The following is a 15,846-nucleotide window of genomic DNA, read 5'->3' as shown; positions in this document are numbered from 1 at the left end:
GGGCTGGGGGGTGCGGGTGCCCTCCGCCCTGCCCTGAGGAGGACGGAATCCGAGCCGGGAGTCTGGCGCCTCCGGGGAAGGGGGGCGCGAGGGTGGTGAGCGAGGCCCAAAGAGAGGAGGCAGGAAGCCGGGAGGAGCAAGCGGGGGTGGAGACCCAGGAGGAGAGGGGAAAGGGCGGGTAGGAGGGGTGGAGAGAGGGAGAGAGAAAGAGCGGAGGGCTGGGAGGAGGAGAGAGGGGAGGAAGGGTGGGGAAAAGGGGAGAGGAAGAGAGGAGGACCAGGAGCGGAGCGAGAGGCCGCGGCGGGCGCAGCGGGCACGTCGGCCGGGCAGCCCCCGCGAGCAAGGCGCCGCCATTCCGCTGCTCGGGGCGCCGCCGCCGCCGCCACCGCGCCCGGGGGCCATGCTTCCGCCGCCCCCGCGCCAGCCGCCGCCCCAGGCGCGCGCGGCCCGCGGGGCGGTGCGCCTGCAGCGGGCCTTCCTGCGCGGCCCGCTGGGCGTGCTGCGGCTGCTGCAGCTGCTGGCCGGCGCCGCCTTCTGGATCACCATCGCCACGAGCAGGTACCAGGGCCCCGTGCACTTCGCGCTCTTCGTGTCCGTGCTCTTCTGGCTGCTGACCCTGGGCCTCTACTTCCTCACGCTGCTGGGCAAGCACGAGCTGGTGCCCGTGCTGGGCACGCGCTGGCTCCTGGTCAACGTGGCGCACGACCTGCTGGCGGCCGCGCTCTACGGTGCCGCGACGGGCATCATGATCGACCAGACGCAGAGTCACAGCTACTGCAACCTCAAGGATTACCAGATGTCCTGCGCCTACCACGCCTTCCTGGCGGCCGCCGTCTGCGGCGGCCTCTGCCTCGGCCTCTACCTGCTCTCGGCGCTCTATGGCTGCTGCCGCCGCTGCCAAGGCGAGCAGGAGGTGGCGTGAGGCCACTACGCCGCGGGGCGGGGGACCCTCCAGAGACCAGCGCCCCAGTCCTCCCTGCCGCCGCCGCCGCCCCGCGCCCGTGCGCCCTGGCACCCTCCCCTTGCCCTGCGTTTCCGCCGCAGCCCGCGCCCAGGCGCCCTGACACGAAGTTCGCTCCCGGCGGCAGCGCCACCGCCCAGAGTCCGGATCGCTGCATCGGACGCGCAGTCTCCAGGGACCAGGGCAGGGCTACATCCGAGGGGCGGACGCGCACTCTCAGACCGGCCGCCCGGAGGCGAAACCTTGCGGTTCCTCTTCCCCTTCCCTGCGGAGAGCGAGACGTGGACAGGCGCCGCGTAGATCCGGGGGAGGCTCCCAAATTGCAACCAGTCTTCTGGCTGCGCCGCTTTCCCCTCCCTCACGCCCCGCGGTCGGAAGAGCACCCCTTTCCCGGCCCCTCTTCCAGCCTCGAGTGCTGTAAAAGGCGGGCACGCCGCCGCGGGCGGAGCTGGGGACAGGCCTCCGCTGGTCCCGGAAGGAGCGACGAGTTTGGTTTCAGCTTGAGATTTTGCGGGCATCCTGCGCAGTCCTTCCTGGCGCATCCCTCGGTGCTTTGATGTCGTGGGGTGGGGCCCGTTTGCAAGGTGAGGTTGGACAGGAAGGGCCCGCAGGCTGTACCATTATACTTTTGGAGTCTCTCTCCTCTGCCTGCTCAGCCTTTGTCCTTGCGGTTCCTGGAGGCCAGCCTAACGCACACTAGCTTCCCTGGCCTTGCTTTCCTCTCACAGGCTTCTGCTCCATCCCTACCTCCCAACATCTTTTGCCTTAGAGATCCCACAACGCCGTCAAGGAATGTTAGGGTGAGCCCCACTCCTTCCTTTTGGATGGAGACAGAGCCCCACTCCTTCCTACAGATGGAGACAGAGCTTGCTCTTGGGAACAGCCAGAGTAAGATTAGAACCCCATCCCTGGACTTACAGTCCAACGCTGTTTACATTAAAGCAGTGGGTGTTCCCAGGAATCCTGGCTCAGCAGCTACCCTCTAAAAGAGGGTTGCCAGACCAAATGGGTTTGTCATTTGTCAAAGGTGCTGTCTCCCCTTCTTGGAGATTCACGATGCTCATTAGCATATCAAAGGCTCTGAGAAGTCCCGCTGTAAAAGAAGCCCAAGAAATTTAGTTTCCAGCGTTAACTGCTTCTGGACCCGGACCAGTTTTTCCCACCTTGAGGTTCCCAGCAGCCCTGTGCTGTCATTCATTCCTAAGGGGCCCAACTCCTTGGCTACAGTCCGTGTGAAGATTTGGGAGCTCTCTCTTTCCCAGGGAATTTCTCTAGCAGAGGAAGAAGACAGCTGCTCCTGCCAGGCCCGCGAGAGGCCTGGGAACTGGCGGATTTGAACATTCCTTCACGTTGTTTGGGAAAGGAAGCCAAGGTTACCCGGATGGCTTCCCAGTCAAAAGAAACAGCACCTGTAAGAGATCCTGGCATTGACCGTGAGCAGGGGTCACGCTCACCAAAGAGAAGACAACTCTGGCGCTGGGGTGAGCAGCTGGCCCGGCGTCTGTCAGGTGAGAGGCTTCTTGGTTTTCTGGAGGGGGGTCATAGGCCTTTGAATGAAAACCTAGAGCCCCCTCCTTCCCTATAAGTTAAAGGGTTTTTATTCAGAAAGCAAGTTGGAGGGGTGACAATAAAAACCACAAAGTTCAAAGAGTTGTGACTATTCAACCTTTTTGCTAAATCCTTCAAAAGTTTGCTCTTTGAAAAAAGTTCAGTCCTCTCTGGATCAGAAATGAGAACAGGGGAGGCCAGAATGTGTTTTTGTGAGCCCGTTTTTACAGCTTAGGTGGAGAGGTGTTAGGTTTCTCTTGCGGTTGTGCAGATCTGGGTGGGGGTGTGGACCGCTTACGTAAGTGTTACAGTCACCACCGTAGCATTTGTCTAGCCCTACTAGGCATTTCATTTCATTCTCCCAACAACCCTATTGAGGGGGGTTCTATTATTATTCTCATATTCCGTATGAGGAAAATGAGTCACAGAGAGGTTAAGTAATTTGTCCAGAGTCTCCCAGTTAGTGAGTGGTGGAGCGAGGATTTGAACCCTGGCAGCCTGGACCAGGCTGTACTATATACAGTAGGGGGTCAATACGTGTTGGATGTTGTTCACATGGTTATCTTCAGTGTCTTGGGTAGGCTAGCGTCCTGCTGCCACTCTCCAGGCAGAGTACCTGTTGCCTCAGCTCCAGCCACTAGTGTCAGCCAGCACCTGGGAGTGGGCTTTGCTGGGATCCTTGGGGTGCCTCAGAAACCCAGTGACTCTGGTTCTTCTGTTGCAGGTGTCCGTGTTGCTGAGGCCAGGCAGATTCCTGGAGCCGGTCATGCCCACCTCTCCCAGGGCCTGCTTCCCTGGGCGGGCAACACCATTCTGGCCTGGGCCAGCTGAGAGTTTCAGAGTGGGGAGAGGGAACGGCCTCTGCCCAGCAGGTTCTGTTCAACACCATCCAATGGAAGAGCTAAGATGGGTGGGGATTCGTTTTGCCTTAACACAAGAGAAATCCTGATTCTCCTCATGCTATCACTTGAGGACAAGATTCCAGACCCCTGAAACTGAGCTGTGTGCCTCTCTACCCTAAACAATGGGTTTTAGCTCCAGCTTTTGTTCCTTTTCTCTTTTTTTAGATCACTATCTATGCTGCATACTCAGCACAGATCCAGCCCCCCAAGGACCTCTTCTTTGCCCCTCCACCCATGGTGCTCTGTCTGTGGTCAGTTGACTTTACTCAGGAGCAGACAGTTCCTTGCCCTTCATGGTACCCTATCCATCCAGATGTGCCTGAAACATTCCAGGGCTCACTGGCTCTTCTAGATGTGCCTTCCCACTTGGCCTCCAGCTGCTTCTCCAGATGTGAGGAGGATGTGTAAGATGGCCCCCACACCTATCCCCTCCTCCCCTTCGAGGCGTTGTGCCATAGGAGTGGCCACCTGACCTGGCCCGGAACTTTTGGGTACTGGAGGCATCTCATTGGCCTCCGTCTTTGGAGTCCAAGACTCAGTCCAGCCTGATACCACCGTGGGCTGCTCTCAACCCAGACCTCTGGGACCACTTGCGGACCCAGGAGATGATGTCTCCAGTATTCTACAAAGGCCATAAGAAAGGGTGGGAGTGGGAGGGGTGAGGGTGGGGGGGGAGAGGGGACCGATGTGCCTCATTCAGTAGTTTAGTGGTGAATACTAATATGCTTTTCTAAATAAAGTTTGATTTGTCTGATCTTGGTGTATGTGTCTTCTCTCCTGGCCCCCTGCAGTAACGCTCTGTGCCAGGTCCGCCCGGCCTCCCTCTGTCTTCTCACTATGCCACACTGCCCTGTTGTCTGCCTCCTCTCTGCCTCCCTGACTTTCCCTTTCCTTTTGGGAGAGAAAGACAAAAATGAGCTCACAAATTTCCAGTACAGTTAGGGCAGGACACAGGAACCAGAGGGAAGAAAACGGCCTGTGTCTGTTTCTGGCCGAGGCTGGCGGGAATTCCAGAGGTTCCTATCCTGGCTCTCAATGGGCACTCTGTTTGGGAAGCTCCAGTGCCTGATGGGCAGGCACAGAATGACTGTGCTCATGGAGCCAGAAGGGTCCTGTTCTAGTTCAACCCCATCATTTACAGAAGGAGAAATGAGCCCCAGGGTGGAGTGGCAACTTGCCTAATGTCACCTAGCTGACTAGGGGCAGAATTGGGTCTCCTGGAGCCCAGGCTCTGGTCCTTTCCTGCAGACCACTGCCTGCTCTAGTGTTGCCTCGTGGGCACACCCACTTGGTTTTCCTCCCATCCCAGCCGCAGCCTGAGGAACTGACAGTGCCCTGGAAAGGGCCGGAGGGCAGAGTTCACAGGCTTCCTCTGCGGCTCCTCCCTCCTATGCCCTGAGCCTGAAGCATGCAGCCAGGAAATAGGATTCTCCTGGCAGATCTCAAAACCCAACTAGAACAGGGATCTGACGCTGTGTGTGCCCCACATTCACTCTCTTCCAAAGCACCCTCCCCAGCATACAGCGCGCACACACACAAGCACACACACAGGCACAGAACCGCCTCTCCGTGGTTTGTTTTGGGATTTCCAGGGTGGAGGAAATGTCACCACTGCCCAGGCCCCTCCCTTACTCCCCTCTTCCCTCTGGGGCTATTCACAAATTTCACTCAAAATAAAAAGTATCCCCCCACCCCCCCATGCAAAGGCTGGTAAGTCCCTTGCTCTACTTTAGCTTGGTGGATAATTTGCAATTGAAAATGTGCTTCTACTGGCAATACCTTCTTTGATCTTCTCAACAGTCTTAGACGTTGTCATTGTCACTCCCATTCAGCAGACCGAACGGAGCCCCAGAGAGGAGAGGGCCCTATCCACGGTCACACAGGCAGGGGCCGGATGGGACTGGAAGGTAGATGCTCTCTGCCTAGCCTCGCAGCCGGTTGCTAAGCCCCTGTGATCCCCTGGCAGGCTCCGAAGTTTAGGTGGGGTTTGGGTTTCCCTCCTGGAGACCAGGTGTTCAGGAACTGTCTAATCTGACATTTCCTGTTCAATGCTGCGGGTATGTTGAAATAAAACACCGCTCCTCGGGGATATTATGAGCCCATTTGGGTCTGGGGAGTCCTAGGGATTTGCTCATTTATGTCTATTACTTTTCTGGCTTTTCTAAGGAAAAGGGTGGGGTGGTCAGTGGTGACAAAGAGAGCTAATAAACCAACATTTTCAGGTATAAAAGGAAGGAGCAGGGATAAGGGAGAGAGAGGTCTGGTTAGCACTATTTATGTCTTTATTGCATGTTTTTATAGTAGTTACATGTAAAATAAAATAGCACTATATACTAAAAAAAAAATTAAACTATACAAAAGTGTACAAAGTAAAAGGAGAAGTCATTCGATCATCCTAATCTCACTCCCTAGAGATAAACCATTCTTAACTATTAACTCTCCTTCCTTAATTTTCATAACTAATCAAACATACATGGATGCACACAAACACACACCAATATAATACATTCAGACTCTTCTACAACTTGCTTTTTAAACTTAACAATAATATAGTTCTAACCCTTTCTAAATGTCCATATGAACAGTCAGAGACTGCAAGAATTTTATGAGCTTTCTGAAACATTTGTAACTTTCCCACATCCGTTAACTTTGTTACTGTCTTGGCTGCTTCCTATAGAGATCTTAGCAAAACCCTTAAAGGCAGGTGGGTCTTTTGTTACCAATGAGGAAATTGAGGCTTAGACGATGAAGTGCTCCCCCAGGTCTCTACTCTTTCTACCCCTACACGGCCCAGTAGCAGGGAGGGAAGCAAGGAGGGGAGCACTGGGGCAGCTGTATCTCGCCTCCCAAGTCTGGGGAAAGGAATGCCGGGGACAAGGGTTAGTAGGGGCAGCTGGAAAGAGGTGGATGGAGGGCCTGAGACTTTCTGGGCTCCATGCGGCAAAGGAGAGGTATGCTGGGGAGGTGGCCAGAACCCAAGGAGAGCACTGGGCATAGCCAGAAGGAGGGTGTGGACTACCCGCACCAAACTCATCAGCCTGCGGAAATTCCAGTAGGCTCCTAAGCCGAAAGCCCTTTTGCCCTCCCTGTTCCATGACCCCAATCCTTTTGAAGTGGGTGACTATCTGGGGTCTAGGTAGGCACCAAGGTGGTAATGTTCCTTCCTTAACACTGAGGTGAGGGCAAGCTCCTCCCTGAGGCGGTTCCTCTGAGGCTTTGTACCTGCGTCTCCCTGGGGTAGGGTGCAGGTTCTCCTTGCTGCATCTCAGGAGTCCTGAAGGGGGTGCTCTGATGCCCCGGTTGTAAGCACCTCTGGGTCAAGGTTAGGAATAAGGGAGAAAGAGAACTAACTTTATCAAGTGTCTGCAATGAGCCAAGAACATGACGGATACCTTATAGAACATCTCTTATCCTCACAAGCCCATGAAGTCTTAAATACCCCCATTTAACAGACATGGAGACAGGCTCAGCAGGGTAAATCGATTTGCCCAGGGCACTTGACTAAACAACAAAAACAAGATTCAAACTCAGCTCGGCGCTACGCCATGCTGTTTCAGAGGATTTCCCAGCAGACCAACTGGTTCTCCCAACCGTCCAAAGACTTCACCCAGAGCTACACTGGATTTTGTAATAGTTATATCTTGAGCTAAGGCAGGAAGGAAATACTGTAAAGAAAGTTATATTATTACAAATCTGAATTACGTCAGCTTCTCTTCCCAGTTTACAATGAAATTGGACAGTTAACCTTCAAGTTTAATCAGCTCATTGTGCTGAGGTCACTCTCCTGGTCCTTGGAGACAGTCCCTCTGTCTGCCAGATGTAAGAAGGATGTGTTAAGACTACCCCTCCACCCAACCCTCCTCCCTCCCAGGGCCTCCTGCCATAGGTATGGCCACCTGACCTGACCCTTGAACTTTTGGATACGGAACCCTCCACCTTTGGCAATCTTGTCCTGTACTCAGTGCTGTCTCCTTCTGTGTCCCCTAGGCAGCTGGCATGACTGGCTCCAATTTTCAGGTGAGCTCAGCCTGTGATGTCAGAGGTGAGCCCAATCTCTTCTCAGTTGTTTGATCTTAGGCAATTTACTAAAGCTCTTTGCATCTCAGGTTCATCACTTACTAAGTGGGGATAAGACTAGTACCTGCCTCACTGGGCTGTTGAAAGGGCTGAGGAGATGATGCTCATGGAGCAGAGGGCCTGGCCGCTCATCAGCGCAGTTCAGCTCTCAGCAGGGCAACGCTGTTGGGAGGACCTCATAAGATAATGTTGGTAAAATGATGAGCCTGGGCCACAGTAAGGGCTCAGTAATGTTAATTCCCTTCTCCCTTGCGCCACTCCAGCTCTCTCCCTCCTGTCTCTCCAGGAATGACAATCTCATCAGCCATGGATTGATCCCTCTACTGTTCTTTCTTGTGTCCAGATTTGAATTTTCTTGAAAAGATGGCACAGAAGTGTTAAAAAATTGTTACCTCCCTGAAGGTCGGGACCTTCTTCTGTACAGAATCCGAGGTCTTTCTTTGCCCTCCTTTGTGTTCCCATTTGCAGTCCCCAGACTGTGCCTCTGCCCTCCAGCTGTTCTGCCTCCTTTCAGCCTGGAAGGAAGACTCACTGATCTCATCTTGTTTCCTGGGGTTCCAGTCAATCCGGAGAGATGGATGACCACGAGTTCTCAGGTGTCAATGCTGGGACGTTCACAGACTCCCCTCATTGTTTGTTTGGAGGATCTTCTGTGACTGCATTCAAATCAAAATGTGTCCAAGCACAGGGGGCGTTTCCAGGAACAGCTACGTGCTTGGCTTCCCTAGCAGCTGCATATCTGGGCATTTCACAATACGTCTTTCCTCACTTCCTTGGTAAACTCTGTTGTATTTATCCGCTTGTTGCCTTCTCCTCCCAGCCGTCCCTAGGAACTAGTGAACTTGCTGGGTTTGTTTTCTCTTTTAAGCTAATCTGATGAACTACCTCAGTGATCTTAATGTAGGATGCCAAAAGTCCAAGGTCATGGGGTCTTTTTGTAGTGACTGTGATAGTAATAATAATAATGATGACATTATAGTTGCTAATGGCATTAATAGTAATAAAGATTACATGATGTCCCCATCATATTCACCGTTCACAAAATATTTTTACATTCATTATTTCATTTCATCCTCATATGAACAGATAAAAAGTGGCGATAAAAACTGCATTTTGTAGATAAGGCTCAGAGAGGTGAAGTGGTAGCCTAGGTATTTCTTTTTTTTCTTCTCTTTTTTTTTTTTTTTTGAGGAAGATTAGCCCTGAGCTAACATCTGCCACCAATCCTCCTCTTTTTGCTGAGGAAGACTGGCCCTGAGCTAACATCCATCCCCATCTTCCTCTACTTTATATGTGGGATGCCGACCACAGCATGGTTCACCAAGCGGTGCCATGTCCGCACCCGGGATCCGAACTGGCGAACCCCGGGCTGCTGAAGCAGAACATGTGAACTTAACTGCTGCGCCACCGGCCCGGCCCCTAGGTATTTATTTTTTAAAAAAACCGGATTTATTAGGGTACATGATGTGCATTAAGCTGGGCATAGTTTAAATACACACTTTGAAGAGTTCTGACATATGTACACACTTGTGAAACCATCACCACAATTAAGACTGTGAACGTATCCATAATGCCCCAAAGCTTCCCTGTGCCCCTTTGTAATCTCTCTTTTTTCCTTTTCATCTCCCCACCCCAAGCAACCACTGATCACAGACTCCCCTCTAGTAGATTAGTTTATATAAGTGGAATGTACAGTATGTGCTTTTTTTTTCTGGGGGAGGGGGCAATGCCTGGCTTCTTTTACTCAATTATTTTGAGATTCATTCATGATATTGTGGTAACAATAGTTCATTCATTGTTATTGCTGAGTATTATTCCATTGTATGGATATACTATAATTTGTTTATCCATTCACCTGTTGATGGACACTTGTGTTGTTTCAAGTTTTTGGTTATTGCAGATAAAGCTGCTGTGAACATTCTGTACAAGTCTTTGCGTGGGCGTATGCTGTCATCTCTCTTGGGTAAATACCTAGCAGTGGAGTGGCTCAGTTGTGTGGTAGGTGCATTCTTTTTATTGTTTTTAAATTGGCTATATTCCAGATGAAATTTCTTTTGCGTGTGTGTGTGTGCTCTCAATGGGCATTTGTATCAGGGATGGTAATTCTGGACTTAGAATAAACTGGAAAGTTTTCCATCCTGTGCTGTTCTCTGGAATAGTTTAAAGACATCATTTCATTGATGAGTTCGATACAATTTGTCTATAAAATAATCTGGGCCTGATGCTTTTTAGGAAGTTTTTTGGTTAATGCTTTCTACTTCTTTAATGGAAATTGGTCTATTCAGGTTTGTTTGGTGGTCACTTACTGCCCTTACGCTGGTGGCATATTTATTCAAATTGTGTCTCTCAGTCATTTCCCCATCTAATTCTCCAATTTAGAATTAGAACTTTTCAAGGGAAAAAAACCTCCAGGCTACTCATCTCTATATTCCCACGAAAGGCACATAGTAAATAGTTGTTTGGTGAAACGAATGAACATTGATGTTCAGCTGCTGTAACAAATACCCCTCGATATTTCAGGAGCTTAATATAACAAGAACCTATTTGTTGTTCACTTACAAATCTATGTCTTCCTCACATAACCATCCATTGTGGATATTCCAGGTCAGTGGGAGGCTTTCCACTACGTGATCATTGGGACTCAGGCTCCTTCCACCTGTGGCTGTGCCATCCCCTCTGCATTGAGCTGGCATTTGGGAGAAGAGGCAGAGGAGGAGATTTCTGACTTTTAAATGCCTTGGTCTGGAAATGACACTCATCACTTCCACTCCCTTCCTTTGGGGAACCACATGACCTGATCTATACGTAACAGGGCTGGGAAATGTAGTCCCTGGCTGGGCATCTGCTGCCCAGCGACAACTCTATACCATGGAAGGGGCAACGGGACTTTGTGGTGGGCAGTTAACTGTCTCTTTCAAGGGAGGCCACAAGGTTTGATTGCTGAGATTTTCACTGCCTTGCTCTGTGAGACTATTTTTGTGCCCCTGTTTGATGAATGGTTGTTTTCATGGCTGCCAAGAGCTGTTGAGTAAGAATGTAACTGCAGACATTCATTTCCTTGCTGTGTTTGTCCGACAACTCACTGTCTCACAGCTGGAAAACTCATTACTCATGAGTACTTCTTTCCCAGGTACAAGAACATAAAGATGTATTTATTGAACACTTTTCAGAGCAATGGCAGTGAGCTATTAATCCAAAAATACACTCAAATATTAAGTTTAAATACTAGATAAAATCCAAATATTAAAGAGAATCTAAAAATGCATACCCGTCAAGTATTTCTTTCATTTATTCATTCATTTTTAAAATGAAACGTAATTCATATTAAATGGAATCACTTCTAGTCAACATGCATATCACAACTAACAAAATTTCACACAACATAACATAAAAATTCCCAGTTTTTTTTTTTCCCCTGAGGAAGATTTGCTCTGAGCTAACGTCTGTGCCAATCTTCTTCTGCTTTGTATGTGGACTGCCACCACAGCATGGCTAATGAGTGGTGTAGGTCCCTGTCTGGAATCTGAACCCATGAATCTGGGCCGCTGAAGTGGAGCACACTGAACTTAACCACTAGGCCATGGGGCCAGCCCCCAAAATTCCCAGTTTTTTTTTTTATATTTTATTTTTTTCCTTTTTCTCCCCAAAGCCCCCCCGGAACATAGTTGTATATTCTTCATTGTGGGTCCTTCTAGTTGTGGCATGTGGGATGCTGCCTCAGCATGGTTTGATGAGCAGTGCCATGTCCGCGCCCAGGATTCGAACCAACGAAACACTGGGCTGCCTGCAGCAGAGTGCGTGAACTTAACCGCTTGGCCACAGGGCCAGCCCCCAAAATTCCCAGTTTTAAAGTATACAATTCAGTGATCTTAGTATAATCACAAAGTTGCACAACCATCACCACCATCCAATTCCAGAACACTTCCATCACTCCAAAAAGAAACACTGTGCTTGTTAGCAGTCACTTCCAATTCCTTCTGTTCCCCAGTCCCTGGAAACCTCTGTCTCTATAGGTTTGTCTATTCTGGACATTTCATTTAAAGGGACTCATACAATATGTGGCCTTTTGTGTTTTCACATAGCATAATGTTTTCAAAGTTCACCCATGTTGTAGCATGTATCAATACTTCATTACTTTTTATGGTGAATAATATTCCATTGAATGGCTATATCACACTTTGTTTATCCATCATGCTTTCATTAAGATTTTTTTAATTGTGGCAAAATACACATAACATAAAATGTACAATATCAACCTTTTTTTTTTTTTGCTGAGGAAGATTTGCCCTGAGCTAACATCCGTTGCCAATCTTCCTCTTTTTGCTAGAGGAAGATTCACCCTGAGCTACTATCTGTGCCAATCTTCCTCTATTTTGAATGGGGGTCACTACCAGAGCATGGCCACCGACAAGTGGAATAGGTCCACACGCAGGAACTGAACCCGGGGTGCTGAAGCACATGCATCGAACTTAACTACTAGGCCACAGGGCCAGCCCCTCAACCATTTTTTAAGTGTACAGTTCAGTAGCATTAAGTATGTTCACATTGCTGTGCAACCATCTCCTGAACTCTTCTCACCCGGCAAAGGTGAAACTATACCCATTAAAAACAACACCCCATTCCTCCCTCCCTCCAGCCCCTGCTAACCACTATTTTACTTTCTGTCTCTATGAATTTTACTACTCTAGGTAGCTCATATAAGTGGAATCATACAATATTTGTCTTTTTGTGACTGGCTTATTTCACTTAGCATAACATCGTCAAGGTTCATTCATGTTGTAACGTGTGTCAGAATTTTCTTACTTTTTCAGGCTGAATGATAGTCCATTGTAAGTATACATCATATTTCGTTTACCCATTCATCCATTAATAGACACTTGGGTTGCTTCCATCTTTTGGCTATTGTGAATAATGCTGCTATGAACATAGGTGTGTACAAATATTTCTTTGAGACCCTGCTTTCACTTCTTTTGGGTATATATCCAGAAGTAGCATTGCTGGATCATATGGTAATGCTATACTTAACTTTTTGAGGAACAGCCATGTTGTTTTTCCTTAGAGACTGCACCATTTACATTCCTACCAACAATGCGCAAGGGTTGTTTCTCCATATCCTCACCAACACTTGTTATTTTCTGTTTTATTCATTTATTTTAAAGCAAGCATTCGTTGAGTACTTACATGCCAAGGCTCTATACTGGACAGGAACTCGGGCTGCCAAGATGTTCAGTTTCAGTCTCTGTGCTCTCAGGAACTCAGGGCACGATGGGGGAAACAGTCATGTTCAGTAGAGAGGCCGAAATGCGAGGTGATAGGTGCTTAACAGAAATGGATTAGAGTTCTGTGTAAACACAGAAGAGGACATGAGAAGTTACTTGGGGAAGACTTCACAAAGGACCTGACATTCAAGCTGGATGTTAAAAGGTGAGCGGGATGAGGTCAAGGGGAGTCAGAAGGGTATTTTAAGCCAACAGAGCAGCACATAGTAGCTAGCGTCCAAGATGGCCTCCAAGTTGGCCTCAATTCTTTGCCCTTCCTGGTAAGCAAGCTCTTGTATAATCCCCCCATTATGCATTGGGACACTGAATAATTCTGACCCATAAAACTAATAGGATTTGTGAAAATGACAGTGTGTGACTTCTAATGATACACCACAGAAGACCTTCAGCTTCCTGCCTCAATTTTTCTTGGATCTCTCACTTTGGGGGAAGTCAGCCACCATGTCACCAGGGCACTCAAGATGCCTTCTGGTGGGGGCTGGCTTGAGGCCGAGTGGTTAAGTTTGCGTGCTCCGCTTGGATGGCCTGGGGTTTGGCAGTTTAGATCCCAGACGTGGACCTACACACCACTCATCAAGCCATGCTGTGGTGGCGTCCCACACAGAAGAACAAGAAGGACCTACAACTAGGATACACAACTATGTACTGGGGCTTTGGGGAGGAAAAAAAAAGTAAAGGGGGAGATTCGCAACAGATGTTAGCTCAGGGCCAATCTTCCTCACGCAAAAAAAGCATACCTTTAAAAAGAAAAAAAAAAACCCCAACCCTCTCTTCCCTATTAAAACAAACAAACAAAAAGATCCCTTCTGGAAAGTCCCAAGTGAAGATGAACTGAAACCTCCTGCCAGCCTGTCAGCATAAGAACACAGGCATCAGCTTGTCTGCTCCCTGAGGAAGCCACTGTGGAAGCCAGCCCTCCAGCCCATCAAGCCTCCACATGACAGCAGCCCTGGCCAACATCCTACTGCAGCCTCATGAAAGCCCCTGAACCAAAACCGCCCACAAAGCCGCTCACGATTTCCCGACCAAAACCACCCCAAAGCCAAAAACCAATGATAGATCATATATATTTATTATTATTTTAAGCCACTAAGCTTTGAAATCATGTGTTACAGAGCAAGAGATAACTAATACAGCTAGAAGCATGAGAAGATCTGATATACTGTGGAAATGGTGGCCTGAGAGACCACAGCCAGAAACCCGGATTTGAGTCCCCTCTGAAACCCCATGGCCAGTGTAAGAGTGGGCAAGGGAGCCACCTGGTGGAGGAAGGCTGCTTAGACAATCCCTTCTCTCTTCCCACTCCCATTTTTCCAGCTGGGCAAGCATTTCTACCCAGCATTTCCCCCTAGTATTTTTCCAAGGGCCACAGTGAGGTTTATGAGTCAATTATGTGGGTTATACACACTCTTGCTTATAGATGCAAAGGCGAACCTCTGAAAAATGTCAAGTTAAGGTATTAATTATCCTCTTTTACTATTGTATTTTCTCAGTTAGTCTTTTCTACCTATCTGCTATCCAGGGGAAAACAGCCGTGGTACAGGGATTTAAGGCAAAGAGTGGAGACTGAGTGATGGAGAAGGGGAAGAAAGAACTAGGAGGACTTGATTACAAAAAATCAGAGTCAGACCCCAGAGAGCAGAGTCCAGCTGACCAGTCTCTAATTACCAGGGGGAGCCTTCGTTCACTGATGTCGGCCACGGCTGTTATCCCACTCTGGTCTTTAGAGTCTTCTTGTCCCAGTGTCTACCCAAATAATGCCTAGCAATTCTTGAATAATATCCCTCAATTCTATAGCTGCCAGAGAGAGAATCAATAACACTACTAACCACAGCCAGCCTGGGGCCAGTGGTCCAGGCAGACTCAAGGGGGAGGAATTGCAAAGAAACCAAAATTTATCTTTGCAGTAAATTACCGATAGAGGAATTTCAAGTAGTCAAAATATTGAAGAAAAAAAAATTATTCTTTATTTCCCCTAGACTCATCCTAAAGGAGGAGAGGCAGAGCCAGCAAAGAGGCCTTGCCCAGCCACAAAGCCAGGCCTATTCCTTTAAGAAGTAGGGGATTTTTGAATATAGCCTAGTGGTGTCTGTCTACATTCTGGCTGTCTGGAGGGGAAAGTGATTACTTCCAGCTGGGGCAATCAGGGAAGGTGTACAAATATTTGACTCCTGCTTAGACGAATGGGTTGGATTTGTATGAAACAAGAGTGGGGAAGGGCATTCCTCTCCAAGCTCACGGTACAAGCAATGCAAGGAGACCTGAGAGCAAGGTGCATTTGAAGGCAACAACAGAGGGTTTCTGAAGTTAAGAGGCTCCTGAAGGAGATTAGCAGGGGATAAGACCGGTAAACGCAGACTAAGGTGGGTGGTGGTATGGTTGAAGGCGCTGGGGTCAGATGACACATGAGAATCAAATCCCAGCTCCCAGTTGCATATTGGTCGAACGACACTGACGAGGTTCCTTAACATGTCTCAGATTCCTCATCTGTAAAAGGGCGATAACCCTAACAGTATTGTTGGAGGACTAGATAAGGTAATGCCTATAGAGAGCTTAGTCCAGTGCCAGCGCCTCCCAAGCCCTAGTAAGCGCTGGTGTTATTAATGCAAAACCATAGGATGCAGGCTTTAAGGGCAATTAACTGGGCAACATCGTGAGAAGTAGACTGAGTCGGGAAAGGCTTGCACAGGACTTTGTACACAGTAGCTACTCAGGAAACACTGAATTGCACTCTCTGCCAGGCATGGGCATACAGGATATGGTCTCTGTCTTTCGTGGGCTCACGGACCCGAGTGGGGGAGGGAAGTGCCAAAGTTGGGGGGTGGGGAGAGGATGCAGACCTAAATTCTTCAGCTTAGCTTCTCCCCAACTGTTCCCTGCCAGACGCCTTCAGAGCGAGGCCGGACAGCAGGTGCGCGGTCTCCTAGCTCATGCTCCCAGGGCTCCACAGGATTTTGCGAAACGCAGTCACGCAGGCACAACATAGAGCCACCCGGGGCCGAGGAGGGAAAGGCGCGCAGGCGCAGCACTGACGAAAGCGTTCACCTGTGCTCGAGTGGGCGGAGCTAAGCCCGGGAGC

General features: G+C 49.3%; 1 protein-coding gene across 1 annotated transcript; it reads left to right on the top strand.

Annotated features, from left to right (window-relative positions):
* Nucleotides 1–251: 251 nt before the first annotated feature.
* MARVELD1 (MARVEL domain containing 1) lies at nucleotides 252–4,166 on the top strand. The gene is made up of 2 exons (XM_014862700.3): nucleotides 252–2,469; nucleotides 3,234–4,166. The coding sequence occupies exon 1, from the start codon at nucleotides 401–403 to the stop codon at nucleotides 920–922; it is 522 nt and encodes a 173-aa protein (XP_014718186.3). The 5' UTR covers nucleotides 252–400; the 3' UTR covers nucleotides 923–2,469; nucleotides 3,234–4,166.
* Nucleotides 4,167–15,846: the final 11,680 nt, after the last annotated feature.

Source organism: Equus asinus, chromosome 2, assembly GCF_041296235.1.
Source record: "Equus asinus isolate D_3611 breed Donkey chromosome 2, EquAss-T2T_v2, whole genome shotgun sequence".
In the NCBI taxonomy this organism is placed as follows: domain Eukaryota; kingdom Metazoa; phylum Chordata; class Mammalia; order Perissodactyla; family Equidae; genus Equus; species Equus asinus.
This window is presented reverse-complemented; position numbering and strand designations above follow the sequence as displayed.